At 37.8% G+C, this 17868-nt stretch overlaps 1 protein-coding gene across 1 annotated transcript in view; it reads right to left on the bottom strand.

Moving 5' to 3' along the window:
- Positions 1-9558: 9558 nt before the first annotated feature.
- Positions 9559-17868, bottom strand: part of LOC121379378 (Usher syndrome type-1G protein homolog) — a 47524-nt gene continuing 39214 nt past the window's right edge. Inside the window, exon 2 of the mRNA XM_041507968.1 lies at positions 9559-11743. Within this exon, the coding sequence (XP_041363902.1) occupies positions 10477-11743 (1267 nt within the window). The 3' untranslated portion in view covers positions 9559-10476. The remainder of the gene's footprint in view (positions 11744-17868) is intronic.

Consider the following 17868-nt stretch of genomic DNA (forward strand, 5'->3'; position numbering starts at 1 on the left):
TCTCAGAGACAGCGAATATCGCCTGGGGGTACAAGGCGGTACCTCACCTATCAAGTGAATTTCCACAGCGACCAAGACGGCATATCTTTCTCTGATCGTCAGACTGGCTGTCGCCATTCCGCGAGCAATCGCCTGGTCATAAACAGCACTAGCGGAGTTATTACGTACCTACTGGCTACATGGCCTCCACAGCTGCGCTAGGTGTGTATTAGAAAAGCTCGACGACCGTCGCGCAAAGGCATCACGTAACAAGTTGCCCACCTGGGCTAAGTGCATTTGGAACTGCAGACGGCCTTCTAAAACAATTAATATCGCCACAGGCGACAAGAAATTAAGAGCATGTACCGTCACATATATATATATATATATATATATATATATATATATATATATATATATATATATATATATATATATAGTACGTTACACTAGCAATAATGAACATTCGTACATGGAACATAAAGGTGTTTGGGGTTAACACATAAGGAAGAAAGATAGATCGAAAAAATAGGAAGAAAGAAATATAGACATTTTATAGAACACAGTCGCAGATGGCCTGCCTGGGATAGATTCGTCACAGATCCGACGCAGACCATCTTCGACTTTGTTCTTATTAAAAACAACATATCTCTCGTCAGCAGCCGTTTATGTTAGTCTGAATCGGTAGACGACCGGCTTGAGGTTTTAAGGAACCCAGCCTTAACGTGAAAACTGGACATATGTGGCAATTTATTTGTGAAAACCTGATTTTGATTTGGAATAAAATCCATCAAACAATATTATACACAAAAAGTGATTACGAGTAGTATTATGTATGGTTTAATTGGGATTTGCAGTGATCCGAGTTGCTTTTCGTGGTCCTTTATTATATTTAATTCAGATCAGCAATCTTTTTTCATGAGGTACATTATAGGATATACACGGGAAAAAAATGTATGGCTGAAATCGTTATTGTCTTACTCTCGATAAAGTTTCTAATATATATATAAAAAAACACGCACACACAATGCAAATAAACATAAAACAAACATAAGTTTATCGTTTGTAATGCATCATTCGTTTCAACTTATGTTCGTGCTTCTATTCAATTAAGGTTCAAGCACACTGTCCTAGGCACACATCTCAGCTATCGGGTATGTCTGTCCACAACAGTTGGTTAGTGGTTAGTTGTTAGTGAGAGAAAAGATGGTGTAGTGGTGTTACACCTACCCACTGAGTTGTTAAAACTCGTTCCGAGTGGGAGCCGATACCGAGTTGCGAATCCTGTAATTACCAGCCTTATGTCCGATGGCTCAACCATGACACGACCGAGGCCGGTTGTAATGCATTGTGTTATTGCTTTGCAAAGTACTGAGAGGAAGTGACTGTAAAAATTGTTCACAATTAAAATATAACATACAATTGCAAATTAGGATCTCGAAATGTCAATATTACTGTTGTAAATGGAAATTATTTAGCGACTCGAGGGTTTCATAGAGGATTCGTCATGGGTGTTTTATAATATGGAAAATATCAATGGAGTCTACGTTAATCGGTATTTATCGAATAATACTTCTAAAATAACATTTTCATTCCATATTTAGTAAACTACACTACTAAAGTCGCCCCCATCGGCAATATGACGTCATCACGATTAGCACAAATTACTTTGACGTTACGCAATTTAACTAAATCTTATAAAACGTTACGCACAGTTATACAGGTCTTGATGGCTTGTAAACAAATTACCCATTCACAGCAACAAATTATTACCAAGAGGCCTTTAAATTTTGCATATACCTTTAAATTTGCATACCATATCACATGGGTTTATGACATGCACATCATGGGTAAGTTATAGGATAACCTTGGTTACTTACTGACTCGAAATAAAGAGATAGAGAAGCTAACATTTGGAAATAAATAAAATAAAATAACAAACTAAAAGTTCTACACGCACCTTTTCGTTATTTATTTAGACGCAGATATCCAGGATGCAATCCGTAACAAATATGAAATGTGAAACCGAGAAGATAGAGTTAAACCTGATAGTAGTCTAGAAACAAATGTATGTTCATTTAAAAGATTATGGTCACAACCAGGTTACATGTGATATTTTATTTTGATATAACCTGCTGATAACGCGAAGTAATAAACACGTTCTCGTTGGATTTGAGCGGATCGGCCTTCAGGCTGGTCGGTGTATATGCTACGTTCATTTGGTGCTCGTGAAAATTGTGAATTCACAAGTTCACCAAGTGGCGAGCTTTAGAGGGATTTATATATATACAATCTGCACTGTCACTCTAATCTCACGCACCCTAACTCATAATTAAGCGAATGATTTGTGTTGTTCCCCATTTTTTGTTTGTTTGTTTGTTACGGGTTATTTCGTCAAACGAACGCTCTTTACAACCTGTGATTTACGAAATACGATATTGACGACATCTAATGAACGCAGCTAAGTTCACATTTGAGTATTGGCTACCACAAGAGTGGAATAATATAACGGCTCAGAGGAGTGAATGAATGGATGAATGAAACGAAATAAAATGAAATGAATGAAATGAAATGAATGAATAAATAAATGAATGAATGTTTAACGACACCCCAGCATGAAAAATACATCGGCTATTGGGTGTCACACTGAGGTAAATGCAAAAATGAAGTCGGCTCAGTGGAAAGGTGTACTGCAGTCATAATACCGCCTTCTCGTTCACTAACCGCTAACAACTAACCGTTAATCCACTGACCTCTTCAGAGAGCCCAGATGTGAGCCCAGGACAACGCGCTTGAATCTTAGTTTGAAATAAAAACGAAAATCAAGTTGGAATTGCTTCTCAGTATTGTAGTAAAGATTGTCGCATATGTTTTTCTGTCTGTGCGAAAAGAAGTTTTATTGTTTAACGACACCACTAAAGCATATGGATTAATTAATCAGCAGCATTTGGTAATTTTTACACGTAGTCATCAGAGGAAACCCGCTACATTTTTCGTAATGTAGCAAGGGTAATGTATATGCACTTTCCCCACATAATCACGAACGCATATGCCACGGCCTTTGACCAGTTGTGGTGCACTGGTTCGAATGTGTCTTTGCAGAAGTACAAAAGTGATCTCTTCCTTCAAAGCTAACAGATTAGAGTAACGTCTGTGGAAACAGCGAATTTCTTCTCTAACACTCAAATCTCACAGTTACCATATGTTTGACATATAATAGTGATGTTAAATAATTATAATTTTCCTGTCATTTATCGTAGATGCTTAAACGACTGTTCACGAGAGATCTCCTACATTGCACTTAATGATGCTTGTCGACAAGGGTTAGGGTTAGGACTATTTCTCATTATATGGAAGTTATAATTTGTGTTTTGTTTAGCGACACCACTAGAGAACATTGATATATTAAAGGGATAGACCCACGATTTTAAACACTAAGGCACATGGTTCACTATTAGAGCCATTTATGATCACTAAAATTAAATATTGCTTATATTTTATTGTTTAGATTAGAAGTTTAGAAGTGTCTCTAATACCACAAAATGCAGTTTTCATATTTTTAAAAACGCACGTCGCGGTTTAGTTTATTTGTAAGTGTATTTCAACGTCACAGACTCTTGTTTCACTATGTTGTATCCAAGTTTGTGACAGGTTTGTAAATTAACCAAACTTAGTGGCCATTTTTACGGATTGAGTCTAGTTGAAAAATATGTCATAGTGTTTAAAAACTACGGTCTGTCCCTTTAATCGTCGGATATTTGTTGTGAAACATTTTATTTTGTAATTTGTGACAGGAAGTTATAAAAGAAACCCCTACATTTGTTTCCATTAGCAATAATATGTTTTTATATGCACTTTGTTACAGAGATCCTACGACGAAAACACTTCAGGCAAGCGCTCTTTCGACTGAACTAAATCCTGCCCCTCACATTATATACAAAGCACTCCACAAAAATGTATCTTGCTGCTAATCAGTGAGAGCAACCTATGGGGCGGTAGCGGAATTTTTGTCTTACTTTCCTAAACCATTTAGATCTCTATCTGTCACAGTTAACGTGTTAAATTCTCGCATCATTTATTAGTGGGCGGGCGTAGCCCAGTGGTAATGCGCTCGCTTGATGAGCGGTTGCGCTAGCTCCATCAAAGGCAGTGGTATGTGCTATCCTGTCTATGGCATGATGCAAAGAAACAAGTGTTTTATTTAACGACGCACTCAACACATTTTATTTACGGTTATATGGCGTCAGACATATGGTTAAGGACCACACATATTTTGAGAGGAAACCCGCTGTCGCCACTACATGGGCTACTCTTCCGATTGGCAGCAAGGGATCTTTTATTTGCGCTTCCCACAGGCAGGATAGCACAAACCATGGCCTTTGTTGAACCAGTTATGGATCACTGGTCGGTGCAAGTGGTTCACACCTACCCACTGAGCCTTGCGGAGCACTCACTCAGGGTTTGGAGTCGGTATCTGGATTAAAAATCCCATGCCTCGACTGGGATCCGAACCCAGTACCTACCAGCCTGTAGACCGATGGCCTGCCACGACGCCACCGAGGCCGGTATGGCATGATGCATATAAAAAATCCTTTGCTGCTAATCGAAAAGAGTAGCCCATGAAGTGTTGACAGCGGGTTTCCTCCCTCAATATCTATGTGGTCTTTAAACATATGTCCGATGCCATATAGCCGTAAATAAAATGTATTGAGTGTGTCGTTAAATAAACCATTTCCTTCGTTCATTCGTTAAATAAACCATTTCCGTCACTTGACAGTGTTTCATAACCGACTCAGTCTAAATAAGCTTTGTGTATCATAACGATCGTTCATAGAAGCGTAGTGGTTATCGTGTTCGTGCTTATATCCTACTAAGGTTCAAACACGCTGTCCTGGATACACACCTCAGCTCTCTAAGTTGTATGTCCAGGACAGTGAAATAGCAGCTATATTTTTTCTGGTAAAAAAGCCCCAAACTGGCGCTCGTTAAAAGTGGCTGTTCTCCTACAGACGAAGTTGGAACCACATATCGTCTTCAAGATCACCTCTCCTCTTTAGACAAAGCTATTGCCAGTGAGTAATGGCTGCATTACTACACGACTCTATTAAAAATATATATCGTTCCACCCAACTAGTCAAAGGCAGTGGTATGTCTTTTCCTGTCTGTGCGAAAATGCATATAAAAGATCCCTTGCTGCATTAAGAAAATGTAGCGGGTTTCCTCTGATGACTACGAGTCAGAATTACCAAATGTTTTACATCCAATAGCTGATGATTAATTAATCAATGTCCTTTAGTGGTGTCGTTAAACAAAACAAACTTTACTATTAATATAAATTTGGAATCAGTCTTCTGAGATACGACATTTAATATGTTGAAAGATTCATAATCATGTATATCTTCTCTTAAAGAGACATTCCTGAGTTTGCTGCATTGTAAGATGTTTCCGACTAATACAATATTTCTACGATTAAACTTACATATTACATATATTTTCGTGATTAGAATATCAGTGTCTGTATATTAAATGTGTTTCAGGTCGTCTTAATATCTGTAAGAAGCCCAAACTGGATTTTGTCTTCAAATAATTTCGTACGTATGGAAAAAAAACATATTTTAGGAAATAAAATGTAATTTAACCTAGTTCAAATATTAGAACGACCAGAAATACGTTCAATATACAGCCACTAATATTTTATACAGACAAATACAGTCGATATGTAATTACAATCGTTAAAAAGTCTCTGTTAGTCCATGACATCTTAAAAATTGCAGCAAACTCAGGAATGTCCCTTTAAAATCTGTTGAAATATTATCTTTTTTGGTAGATTAACGCATATTATTGTCAATTTGAAGACGAGCAACCTTTAATCATAATGTGGTAAAACGGGTAAAGTAAGGAACCCAAACTTTTAATAAATGTTATTCTGTAACTAACCCATAATATCCATGTCATAAACCCAATTTGATATTTACCGTTATTAACTCGGTTAATGATGTGTTGCTGTCAATAGGTCATTTGTTTATAGCCAACAAGCTGACGGTGAGGGGACTTCAGAACATTTTTACTAACTAAATATCGAATTTAAAATGTTATTTTAGAAGTGTTACAGGATAAATAGAATTCGCTTCTCGTGTGTTTTAATATGTAAAATATCAACCTCGTCTAGTTAATCGGTATTTGTCGCGGCAGAGGCTCAACAAATACAGATTAACATAGACTCAATTGATATTTTCCATATTAAAAACACTCGTGACGAATCCTCTATTCATTACACAAGTTGCTATCTGTGTTCTCCATTAGATATCTCACAAACCCCTACGGAAAGCACGGATCGAGAATGTCTGTTGGGTTTTGGGCTACATGCAAATATTTCAATGGAGGTTCCGAAATTGTATATTAGCGATGAATGGACTGTAACATTGGTGCGGAAAAAAAACCACTTTAATGTTTCGTTACGAACAAAGGGTTCAGACCCCCTTGACCTCCGCTGGATCCGCACCCGTATGGGTGGTCATATCAAATCACTCTCGTCCAATTGTTAATTTCTTCCCATCCTTTAAATGAACAAGAAACACAGAACATAAAAATATAGCATTTATTGACATAAATAGTAGTATTCACATTTAATTAAACAACTGATTTCATGGACCGATTCATGCAATATGCAATATAAAATACAATGATATGAAATTAATAAATTACCTTGAATAAAACATCAATTTCAGTTAATATATTAAGTTTATAATATTCTGAGATATACATGTATCTGTATTACACCAGTGCGATTCAAAGTACATTAAGCTGTTCACACCGTGCGACTTTTAATAACGATATATGCTGTGAAACAAACGCGAATATTTTAATATATATATATATATATATATATATATATATATATATATATATATATATATATATTATAGAGAGATAGAGGGGGAGAGAGAGAGAGAGAGAGAGAGAGAGAGAGAGAGAGAGAGAGAGAGAGAGAGAGAGAGAGAGAGAGAGAGAGAGAGAGAGTATGTATATATATATATATATATATATATATATATATGAATTCGGTAAACAGACGATCACAACTGGCCTAAAATGTTCTCAAGACATTGATAATTTAATTGTCAGAAACTAGCAGGCTTCAAACTGAATAGTTTTAAATAAAGTAATATCCTCGTTACTTTTGCCATGACACTGTTATTCACAACAAGACAGATGGTAGTCAGGTTCATATGTAACATTTTAATTACAAATATAGTGGACAACAATAGTAAACTTTCTGTGATGCTAGAACAGTTCGCTAGTTTGTATAAATGTTGGAAAATATATTTTAATATGTATTTAAAACTTTCATACATTTCAGTCAGAGTATGTATTACTGTGTCCACTATCAAGTTAACAAAATATTAAATGTTTTTCTTTAGCTTGTTTGTGTAATATAATATTTAGTGAAGTGGCATATTCTTTGATTGTTTCGACGTCATCAAAACGTTCAATGTGGCAACAAAATATTCCTGTACAACTTCATGCATGATAAAGTTCGTTTCTAAATGTCAGACTGTGCGAACGCGGCGTTATGTCTTTTGTTGTTTATTTTAACGGATTCAGTGCAACTTCATGCATGATACAATTCGTTCCTAAATGTCAGAATGTGCGAACGCGGCGTTATGTCTTGTGTTGTTTATTTAACGGATTCAGTGCAACTCCATGCATGATACAGTTCGTTCCTAAATGTCGGACCGTGATAACGCAAACTTGTGTTGTTTATGTTTTTTCTTTAACGGACATGACCGTTTTGTAAATGAGGACGATTTTAAATATTGAATTCTCGTGATTGCATTGTATGCATGTTAACATAGCAGACGGTACTGATAATTTATCACCCAATTAACTATCAACAAATGGAAGATGTGAAAGTGTCACAATACGTATCATCAACCTAGAAATAACCATACTCTAAAAGGCATTTGTTTAATAACCAATATCACATGGAATCAAACAATTTCGCGGAGTAATTTCAAAGCCTCCTGTCACAAAATTATTAACATTCGAAAGGACTTGGCAGTGGTAAATGGAAGCTTTTGTATTGAAATGTTTTTAAATAACTCAAAATATATTTCATTTAGAGATGGATGGAATAATTTTCTTCAAAAAGGATCAATGAAAGACAACCCAGTAACCTTTGAGATTTTATATAAAGTAACAGTACTGTATATTACTGCATTAAATGCATAACATTTAAGGCTTTTGGAGAACTGTTCATTGTTTTAAAAAAATATAGCCATCACCCAATTTGGCTGATTCGTAACTTATCGTATCACATTCATTTAATATTAAACGAGCCTGCATGAAATCGCGACGAAAGAAAAAGCAAAATACCCACACACAAAAAATAATAACAAAATAAAATAAATATTTAAAAAAAATATATATATAAATAATAATAATAAAAAAAAATAAAAAATAAAAAAATAATAATAATAAAAATAATAATAAAGAGATACTCTCGACAAATAAACATAATTTAGATATGGGATTGGTCATTTTTAACGTGCTACCACAGGAAAACTATTTCAAAGCATGCATGCCGTGGGTACAATTTTCTGACTTCGTTAAAGAGTCCAACCCACGACAGGAACATAATTTGTATGTCAGTAGTATATATTTCCGATGCCCATTTTCGGTAAGATAATCTTGTAAAGTCTTTGATTTTGTTGATCGCATTGTTTTGGGTTGCGTAACTGGCAACAAACCTGAACGATCGTTTACAATGAATTTCATTCCCAATCAACGCAATCAAATGTTTTAAGACTGTTAATATATGCATGGGTATATATAGGAGGGATATGAAAGACTTCAGTGCAATTACATTCAAACAAACCAGGAACACCGGACACACATACAGACACACACAAACAAAAATACGCACAAACACATATACATAGATACATAAAAATGCATTCAAGAAATTTTGATTTCAAAGTACTGTTAATTTCTTGTCATTACCATTTAAAATTATATTATACAGAATGATTCAATCGTGCGAAATGTGCCAGTGCTTATGTGGCTATAATAAGTGCCAACATCCGTTTCCAATAACTGTAACAGGAATTCATGTGAAAATATTTCATATGATAATCATTGCTTATTCTAAAAATAAGATATCTTTCTAAGCCATATTTAAAACATCAGAAAATATAATAATCAGCAGTGTCATTTAATTATGATTTTGCCAGAAATTTAAATATAAAACTGAAATCTGCATAATTATTTTATTACATTGATGAGTTAGGTAATATCTGGAATATATTAAATATGTATAATGTTAGCCAAAATGAAAGTTCAGAGCTCACATGTTAAACTACATGTATGATATACATGTACAATTAGCCTACGTTAATCTCTTCCCCCACCTCTCTCTCTCTCTCTCTCTCTCTCTCTCTCTCTCTCTCTCTCTCTCTCTCTCTCTTTCTGCCCCCACCCCTCTCGCTGACCGCTCTCTAATTGTTTTGGTCTCTCTCATGCTCCAGACGCGTAGGACCCGTGCGCCAACACCCCCCCCCCCCCCCCCCCCCCCCCCCACTTGACGACGAAAAGATGCGGGGTTTTGTCCTACTCTCTATAAATAAAGATAAAAATATGGTCTGTGCCAGTCCAAAATCGTTCCTACAGGCTTTCGCTAAAATCACTGTCTGGCATCATGTACACCTTTAATTGATAATAACTGTCTAATTTCCCATTTCTTGTAGTTACATATACATGTTCAAAAATCATTTTGCTTGTGATGACTTATCCAGGAATCACACTCAAGTAAGCCAAACACTGGGAATACAAGATGGCGGAAACTGGTGAAACCATCCCCGCTGCAACCATCACGAGCAGGGCTTAGTTAACAACGGTAACCTCATCCCTGCAGTATTTAAAGTATTAAATCAGAAAATAGAAAAAAAATGCACCAGCAGTCTTTGTCCGACAACGCTTGATGAAATATTTTTTTGGTCATTCCATAAAACGTTGAAAAACTATGCACAATCCGACATGCTGATGCAGAAGGTATCGGGTCGTACAAGAAACAGCATTTGATGTATAAAATCCGATTAGAATTTCCATAAAGAAAATCAAACGTTGTTGTAATAAGGCATGTTAGTAAATATTCACGCTATTTTATTAATTTTGTTTTTTTTTAATCTGTGCTTTCCACTACGTAACATATCCACCACAATCAATCTTATAAGTTCAAGGAACACATCTGGCATGTCTAAAAAGACTACACTGACTGAGCCTCCAGGAACTTTGCGATAATTCACCCGCCATTTGTACATTTTAAAGTAAAAACATGGTTTTAAACAAACAAAACAACACACGAATAAAAAAGACCCTTATGCATGTTTCAATATTTTTTTTCACAATATATCACATTATTCCATTTCTACATCATTTCATTATTATCAAATCCATTGAAGTCATGTAAATCATGAATAACCTGTGGGTTATCTCCCTTCACAAGAATGTGTCGGCCATTGCTGTGGGTGTGTTTAGAATGTCCCTCCTTTTTGCGATCACCTCAGCCAATTTCTTCCTAGGACCGAAAGGAATTCCAATTTCTTTGAACTCACTGTCGGTGAGTTTCATCAACAGCTCAAGGTTGACTTTTTCTTTGGTAAAATAAGGAATATACGTCGATAGTCCCGACGACACCAAGAACATTTCTAAAGCCGTGAATTCGCTATCGTCGTCGTCGTCGTCAAGGTTTTCCACTTCGTCGGGATCCCATGGTAACTCCTTCATCTTGTCGGAAACCCCGTTCACGCCGAAACCGAACGATCTATCGATTCCGTCATCCGAATTGGCATCTCCGGAGAAACCGTTGGTGAGATCGTTCGTTTCCGTGTTATCCTGTTCAAACGAATGTAGCGTATTAACGAACGGATTTTTCCGAAGAAATGCGGTCTGACCGAAACCCGGTCTGTAGAACACCCCACCCTTCTCGTCGTCATCGTTGTCGCTGTGGTAGCTGTCGACCCCAGAATCAAAGAGAATATCCGACTCGCTCTTAGCCTTCACCAAATTCGTCCTGGTCCCGTTAGGAAACACGTCGAATATAGTGCGAGACGGGTTCCCGCCTGACATAGTGGCGTCACTGACTGTTCTGTTGTATATTACGTCAGCGGAAGTACCCGGCACGCCATTGAGACTTCTAAGTCCGCTACCGATATTAAACGCTGAATCGTCCGTCAAAATCTTTTTCTGGTAAATCTTCCTACCCGCGCCAGAAGTCGCAAAACCAGCCATCTCTGAATACTTCCTCGACGTGTGGAAATGATTTACTCTAGGCTTACTATTGGCTGGGTTTCCTTTAATCTTCAATGTTAAAGTTTTAATGAAAGACATTTTGCCCGGGGGTCTGAAATCTGGATCGGCCGCTCTTATCCTCTTGTCCTCCTTAGCAGCGCGCCTAGCGGCTTCTTCCTGCAAACGCTCGTACCGCTTCCGGTTCCGTTCACAAACTCTCTGCGCGTCTTCCCGCAGTTTCATGACGAGTTTGGGGTTCTTCTGCTGCTGCTGGATCCGGGCGTTGTCCAGGAACTTAATGATATCCACGCGGTTGTTCAGACCGGCTATGTCCAGGGCCGAGTGTTCGTCGTTGTCCAGTGCGTACAGGTTGCAGCCCCAGTTGACCAAGTAGCTGACCACATCCATGTGACCTTTAGCCGCGGCAAGATGAAGGCACGTGTTTCCAAGAAAGTCGCTCTTGTTGACATCACCGCTGAAAAAAAGAGAAAGAAAATAGAAGCTATGTGTAGATAATTTTACACCCGTAGCTGTCAATAAAAGTACCCCCCCCCCCCCCCAAAAAAAAAAAAAAAAAAAAAAAAAAACAACCCACAAAACAAAAAACAAAAAACAAAACAACAAAAAAACAAACAAACAAACAAACCAAAACTAAACCAAACAAACAAACAAACCAAAAACCCAAAACCTAAAACAAACCCTCCTAACCTCCCCCCCCCCCCCCCCCCCTATAAAACACCCCCAAAACCAACATTTGTTAATGAAAAGTCAGTACCTTGTTAATCGTTGGATATCTAAGTTCAAAAATACGACAGATAGGACACCTTATCTAGTGGATGTTATGTAGACGAAATGTGCCATTTTAGCTAGGTTTTTCTTATTATTTCAATAGACAGGATATAACATACCAAAGCCATTGACACAGCCAAAGTACAGGTTTGTTAAGGGGAATTGTATAGAGGTGTCGTTAAACATTCATGCATCCATCCATTCGTCCATTCGTCTATCCATCCATCTATCCATCCATCCATCCATCTTTCCATCCATTCATTCATTCATGCATTCATTCATGTAACTCCTAACTCGAACACTTTATCATTTTGCCGCAGTAAAATGCCTCCCGCTACTTTCCCGGAGTAGTTCCTGTGATAGCATTGGGATTTCTCCCGTCTGTCTGTCTGTCTGTCTGTCTCTCTCTCTCTCTCTCTCTCTCTCTCTCTCTCTCTCTCTCTCTCTCTCTCTCTCTCTCTCTCTCTCTCTCTCGTGGCCACGTCGAGACATTGGCGATTCAATATATTGATTGTCTATTCATAAGCAACCAATAAAAGACATATTATGCAACATTTCCCAACCCTTAAGAGATTCTGTTCGGATTTTATTTCATTTCAAAAGTAATCTACAGCTTCTTTACATTTTATTACTTTCATGTCAAAAGAGAATGTCAAATTTCACACATCACGAGTTAGGTGATGTATTCGCACAAACGACCATCAAACAAGATTAATCATAAAATTAATACTTGTTTCATATTTGCTGGAATCTATAATTGTCGGCAAGTGCTCATGAAAGTGACATCCAATCCATTTTCTTATTGATTATCTAATCCAAACTGGCACAGTTTGATTTGGTCCATACATCATGCTCTGATTTCCTTTCCCTCTAAAAAAAACCGGTCAATAAATCTATTCATTCTCCATATTGTACACACAAACGCTTTTAACTTGCATCTGCCGCGCATTCAAAGAAGTGAATTCCAAACCGAAGACAAACAATAAGTTAACATATCTGTGATGAAAACCTAGATATATGTGATAGAATAAGATTATGAAATTGTATACCACACAAAAGGAAAATAAAATAATGCTTGTTTATACGTCACCTCTGTACGGTTTAACCTACGGCTATTTGCTACCTAGCATACGGCTGTTCCGATTTTAGTCTAATAAGAGAGAAGAAACCCGTTACAAAATAACAGCTATGGACGTTTAAATATGTGTTTTCCCACAGACAGAACAGCACATACCACAGCGTTTATACTAGTGATAGTACACAAGATAAAGTTCTACCACCAGTGGCAGTTCACGAGGGGTGAGGGTCTTAGAAGAGTGTATCCCTTCCCAGAGTGTTGCAATATGCTAATAAAACATAAGCGTACACCCACTGTTTTGGACAAATCCAACGGGGAATCTCGGAGGATATGTCCAAGACAGTCGTGCTTGGACCTTCAGTGGATGTAAGCACGAGTAAAATGGTTGATTTATTGAGTGATCAGCGCACAAAGACGTTTTTAATAAATTTATGATTTTTTTTTTGTAAGTAGGTAACTTTTAGCTGTCTGTTCTGTCCGTCGGAAAACATATGTAAACGTCCATAGCCGTAGCTGTACGTTTTTGCACTTTTTGTTTATATATATATATATATATATATATATATATACTCTTTAAAAAAAGTAGGGTAACTCCAATACAAATTTACAACTGCCAAAATTGTAAGGTATATTATGTCATGTCATGTCATAGGGGTTTACGTGCACATTCAGAACAAGCTGTTGTAGCGCACGCCTGTCGTGTGCACAAGAGCCGGCCTTGGCCGGCTCCTCCATCCATAACAGGAAAGGTGGGGGGAGGGGAGAGGAGGGACCGCCTGCACTGGCAGGTGCAAGGGAGCACCAGCAGCCCGATCAAATCGGTAGCAGGCGGGTGGGGGTGGTGGTGGTGCAAGGTATATTAGCTGTAGTGAATGGTTATATGATAATAGTGAATTAACTGGGCAAACATTACAACCGGTAGTTCAACATTACAGTAGGTTTTATCACCACCAACGATCTTGAAGGACGATTAGGGTCAGAAGTGAAATTTGAAAGTTAACGGTTTTTTATCAGTAAATCACAAATTTAAACAATAAAAATGACTAAAAACAAAACAATAACAACTGTATAATCCACAGAAGTAAAAACATTGACAGAAATAGTGTGCCACTTTGATTTCCTGGAAATTATCAAAATCGAGAATGACACCCCAAGCACATGTACGGGGCAACTGCGTGATCCACGTCCAAACTATGGAATGTGTTTCGGTGTGTTAATAAACAAACCTGAACGTTCTTTACTAGGATGTCTGTTGTCAAAACGTATGTTCGGTCTAATAGGTGATATTAAAATTAATATTTCAGGTTCCTCATTTTGTTTTGAAGACTATATATATAGATATAGATATAGATAGATAAATAGATATAAAACAGATCAAAATTCAAGACGAAATAATAGCAAAGGCCTCCGGCGAGATTTACGTGCCTTTTTTTATCATATGCACCCCAAGAAAACTCCGGCAGCCACTCCCTTGACATTGGACCTACATTCCGGGCGTTACAGGTCAAATAAACCGCGCGCTTAGAAGGCAGACAAGATGACATGCTGCTTTCAGATTAATCACAATACTGAAACAAAGTCCAAGTACTAAGCGATAAATCTGTTGCCTCTGTGTAAACACTAAGATATGATAACAATAGTCCTTGCTGTTCGGAGGCGTGCAAAAAATCACTTCTGTAAAAATAATTTTTTTAATAGTAAAATACCCTCTGCTTGGTTTTATATCTCACGATGGATAGAGAGAGAGAGAGAGAGAGAGAGAGAGAGAGAGAGAGAGAGAGAGAGAGAGAGAGAGAGAGGGGGGGGGGGGGGGAGAGTTCACACACACACATATATATATATATATATATATATATATATATATATATATATATATATATATATATATATATACTATTTTTAAGTGTTAAAAATTACACATTATTTACTGGACTTTAAAGATAGTTTATTCACTATCCGAACAGTTTATGCGATAAAAAAAGGATAACCAGCTCTTTCTGAATTAATTTAGTGTGATTACTTTTTATTTTTAATTATTTTAGATTACGAGATTAAATTAAATGTTTGCATGCTTCTTGTCACAATCATCACTTTATGTTGTGTCTGAAAACAAAACTCTTCTTCTATTCTTTATTTCTCTGACTTTTACTACAAGCTAAAAGCGTTTAGGAGAGCATCAGCACATCTAATTTGACTCATTTAAATATCGACTCTTCTTCTTCTTCTTCTTCTTCTTCGGCTTCTTTTTCGGGTTCTTCTACTTCTCCTTTTATTCCTTATATCTGTGACTTTTACTACACAAACCAAGTCAAAGCGTTTAGGACAGCATCAACACAGTTAATTTCCCTCATTTAAATATTGATTCTTCTTTTCTCCCAGGCTGGTTATCTAGCGTGTACAAGGCAAGCTGATCTCCGTGGATGACACTAATGTGTCAGTGTTTGCCCAAGATCGCGACTAGGTCCAGCGGGAGTGGCAGAAAGAACGTGTAGCGTTGTCCTCTGCTTTTTTTGTTCTGGACAAGACTTCCTCGTCCATCTACAAACAGTCAACACAGTTATAACTGCATCAGCACTATTAGGGTAAGTACACAAGCACCAGACTAAATAGCGGCTTGTCTACAACTATGTCGGAAGGAAGGAAGAAAGGAAGAAATATTCTGTTTAATGACGCACAGGGCTATTCTATTTTGAGACATATGATTAAGGTTCAAACAAATTATGAAAGAGGGAACCCTCTGCCGCCACTCCATGGACTAGTCTCTTGAATTAGGAGCAAGGAATCTTTCAAATGCACCATTCCACAGATATTCGTGCTTGGGTGTCATTAAACATTCATCCGTTCATTCATTCATTAATGTTTTCCATATATAGGATGGAACATTAAGTGTAGGGCACTGGCTGGAAGCAGACACGCGTCGGGTGTGTGGGGAGGGGTGTGCGCCCTCCACCCCCCTTTCCGCGACGTCAGCAAAAAAAAGAAAATGCTGTTCAAACACCTCTTACCATGCCTGAACAGCCTCCATCCCACTCCAGTCCACCCCCAAACTTTTATAAAGCACTGGATCCGCATTTGGGACCGAGAAATAACCCCAGTCTGTCGGTGTAAATCGGACGGTGTAAGAATAATACTCGGAGCGGAATTTAGCTCAGCTGTAGAGCACTGATCACCTGACGGGCGATAGTCGTAATGAATCACCTTCGATGGACTGCGGTTTGTTTTCCCTCCGTCCAAGCCAGTGACACACACCTGGTGCATCAAAGACTGTAGTGTGTATTGGTATGTCTTTGCGAAACTGCCGCTGCATTTGATAGATCACTTGATGTAGTTTTTTCTCATTCGAGAGTAAGGGTCAAACTACTTGTTAGACGTCGACTAGTCGTAGTTTAAAATATGCCGAGGTGTCGTTAATAACTACTCCTGACCTAAAATCATACTCGTTGCTGAACCCGGTACAGTTCCAGATAATACCAGGAGATCAAAGAACACCTGCGACAGGTATGTCCACAGTGTTCTAATCTGGACGGTCAGGCATGTTTGTTTGTTGACATCTCGGCATTGTTCTAATCAGCGGATATTAGGCTTCATAGAGTAATGGTGGCACTTGGCTAGAATAACAGAACCATGCCGGTATCAGCTGCCATATCGCATATCAAAATGAAATTTGGCTGCCACAACCAATAACATTTTATGTAAACCATGAAAAAAAGTTTGCTTTGTTTAACGACACTGCTAGAGCACATTGATTTATTAAAAGGACATTCCCGAGTTTGCTGCAATGTAAGATGTTTCCGACTAATAAACTACTTCTACGATTAAACTTACATATTAAATATATTTTCTTGTTTGGAATATCAGTTTCTGTATATTCAATGTGTTTGTGGTCGTCTTAATATTTGTAAGAAGACCAAACTGGATTTTGTCTTCAAATAATTTCGTACGTACGGAAAAATCTTTTTTAGGAAATAAAATTAAATTTAACCTAGTACAAATATTAGAACGATCAGAAACACGTTTAATATACAGCCGCTAATGTTTTATGCAGAATAATATATTTGATATGTAATTACAGTCGTCAAAAAGTCTCTGTTAGTCGATAACATCTGAAACATTGCAGCAAACTCAGGAATGTCCCTTTAATCAACGGTTATTGGATGTCAAACATTTGGTAATTTTGACATATAGTCTTACAGAGGAAACGCGCTACATTTTTCCATTAGTAGCAAGAGATCGTTTATATGCACCATCCCACAGACAGGATAGCACATACCACGGCCTTTGATATATCAGTCGTGGTGTACTGGCTGGAACGAGAAACAGCCTCTTGTCCCACCGAAGGGGATCGATCCGCTTTTTGACAGACAAAAAAATATATATCAAATTCCACCAGACATATAACTGCGGTACCTCATGTCTGATCAACAAGACTTATGGCATTCAAAAAACATTACTCTGCATAAGACAGTCAAACAGAAGTTGTCACAAGGCAATGACTGCTCCCTAACCGGCCTCGGTGGCGTCGTGGTTAGGCGATCGGTCTACAGGCTGGTAGGTACTGGGTTTGGATCCCAGTCGAGGCATGAGATTTTTAATCCTGATACCGACTCCAAACCCTGAGTGAGTGCTCTGCAAGGCTCAATGGGTAGGTGTAAACCACTTGCACCGACCAGTGATCCATAACTGGTTCAACAAAGGCTACGGTTTGTGCTATCCTGCCTGTGGGAAGCGTAAAT

The sequence above is a fragment of the Gigantopelta aegis genome, chromosome 8 (assembly GCF_016097555.1).
Source record: "Gigantopelta aegis isolate Gae_Host chromosome 8, Gae_host_genome, whole genome shotgun sequence".
NCBI classification, from domain to species: Eukaryota; Metazoa; Mollusca; class Gastropoda; order Neomphalida; family Peltospiridae; genus Gigantopelta; species Gigantopelta aegis.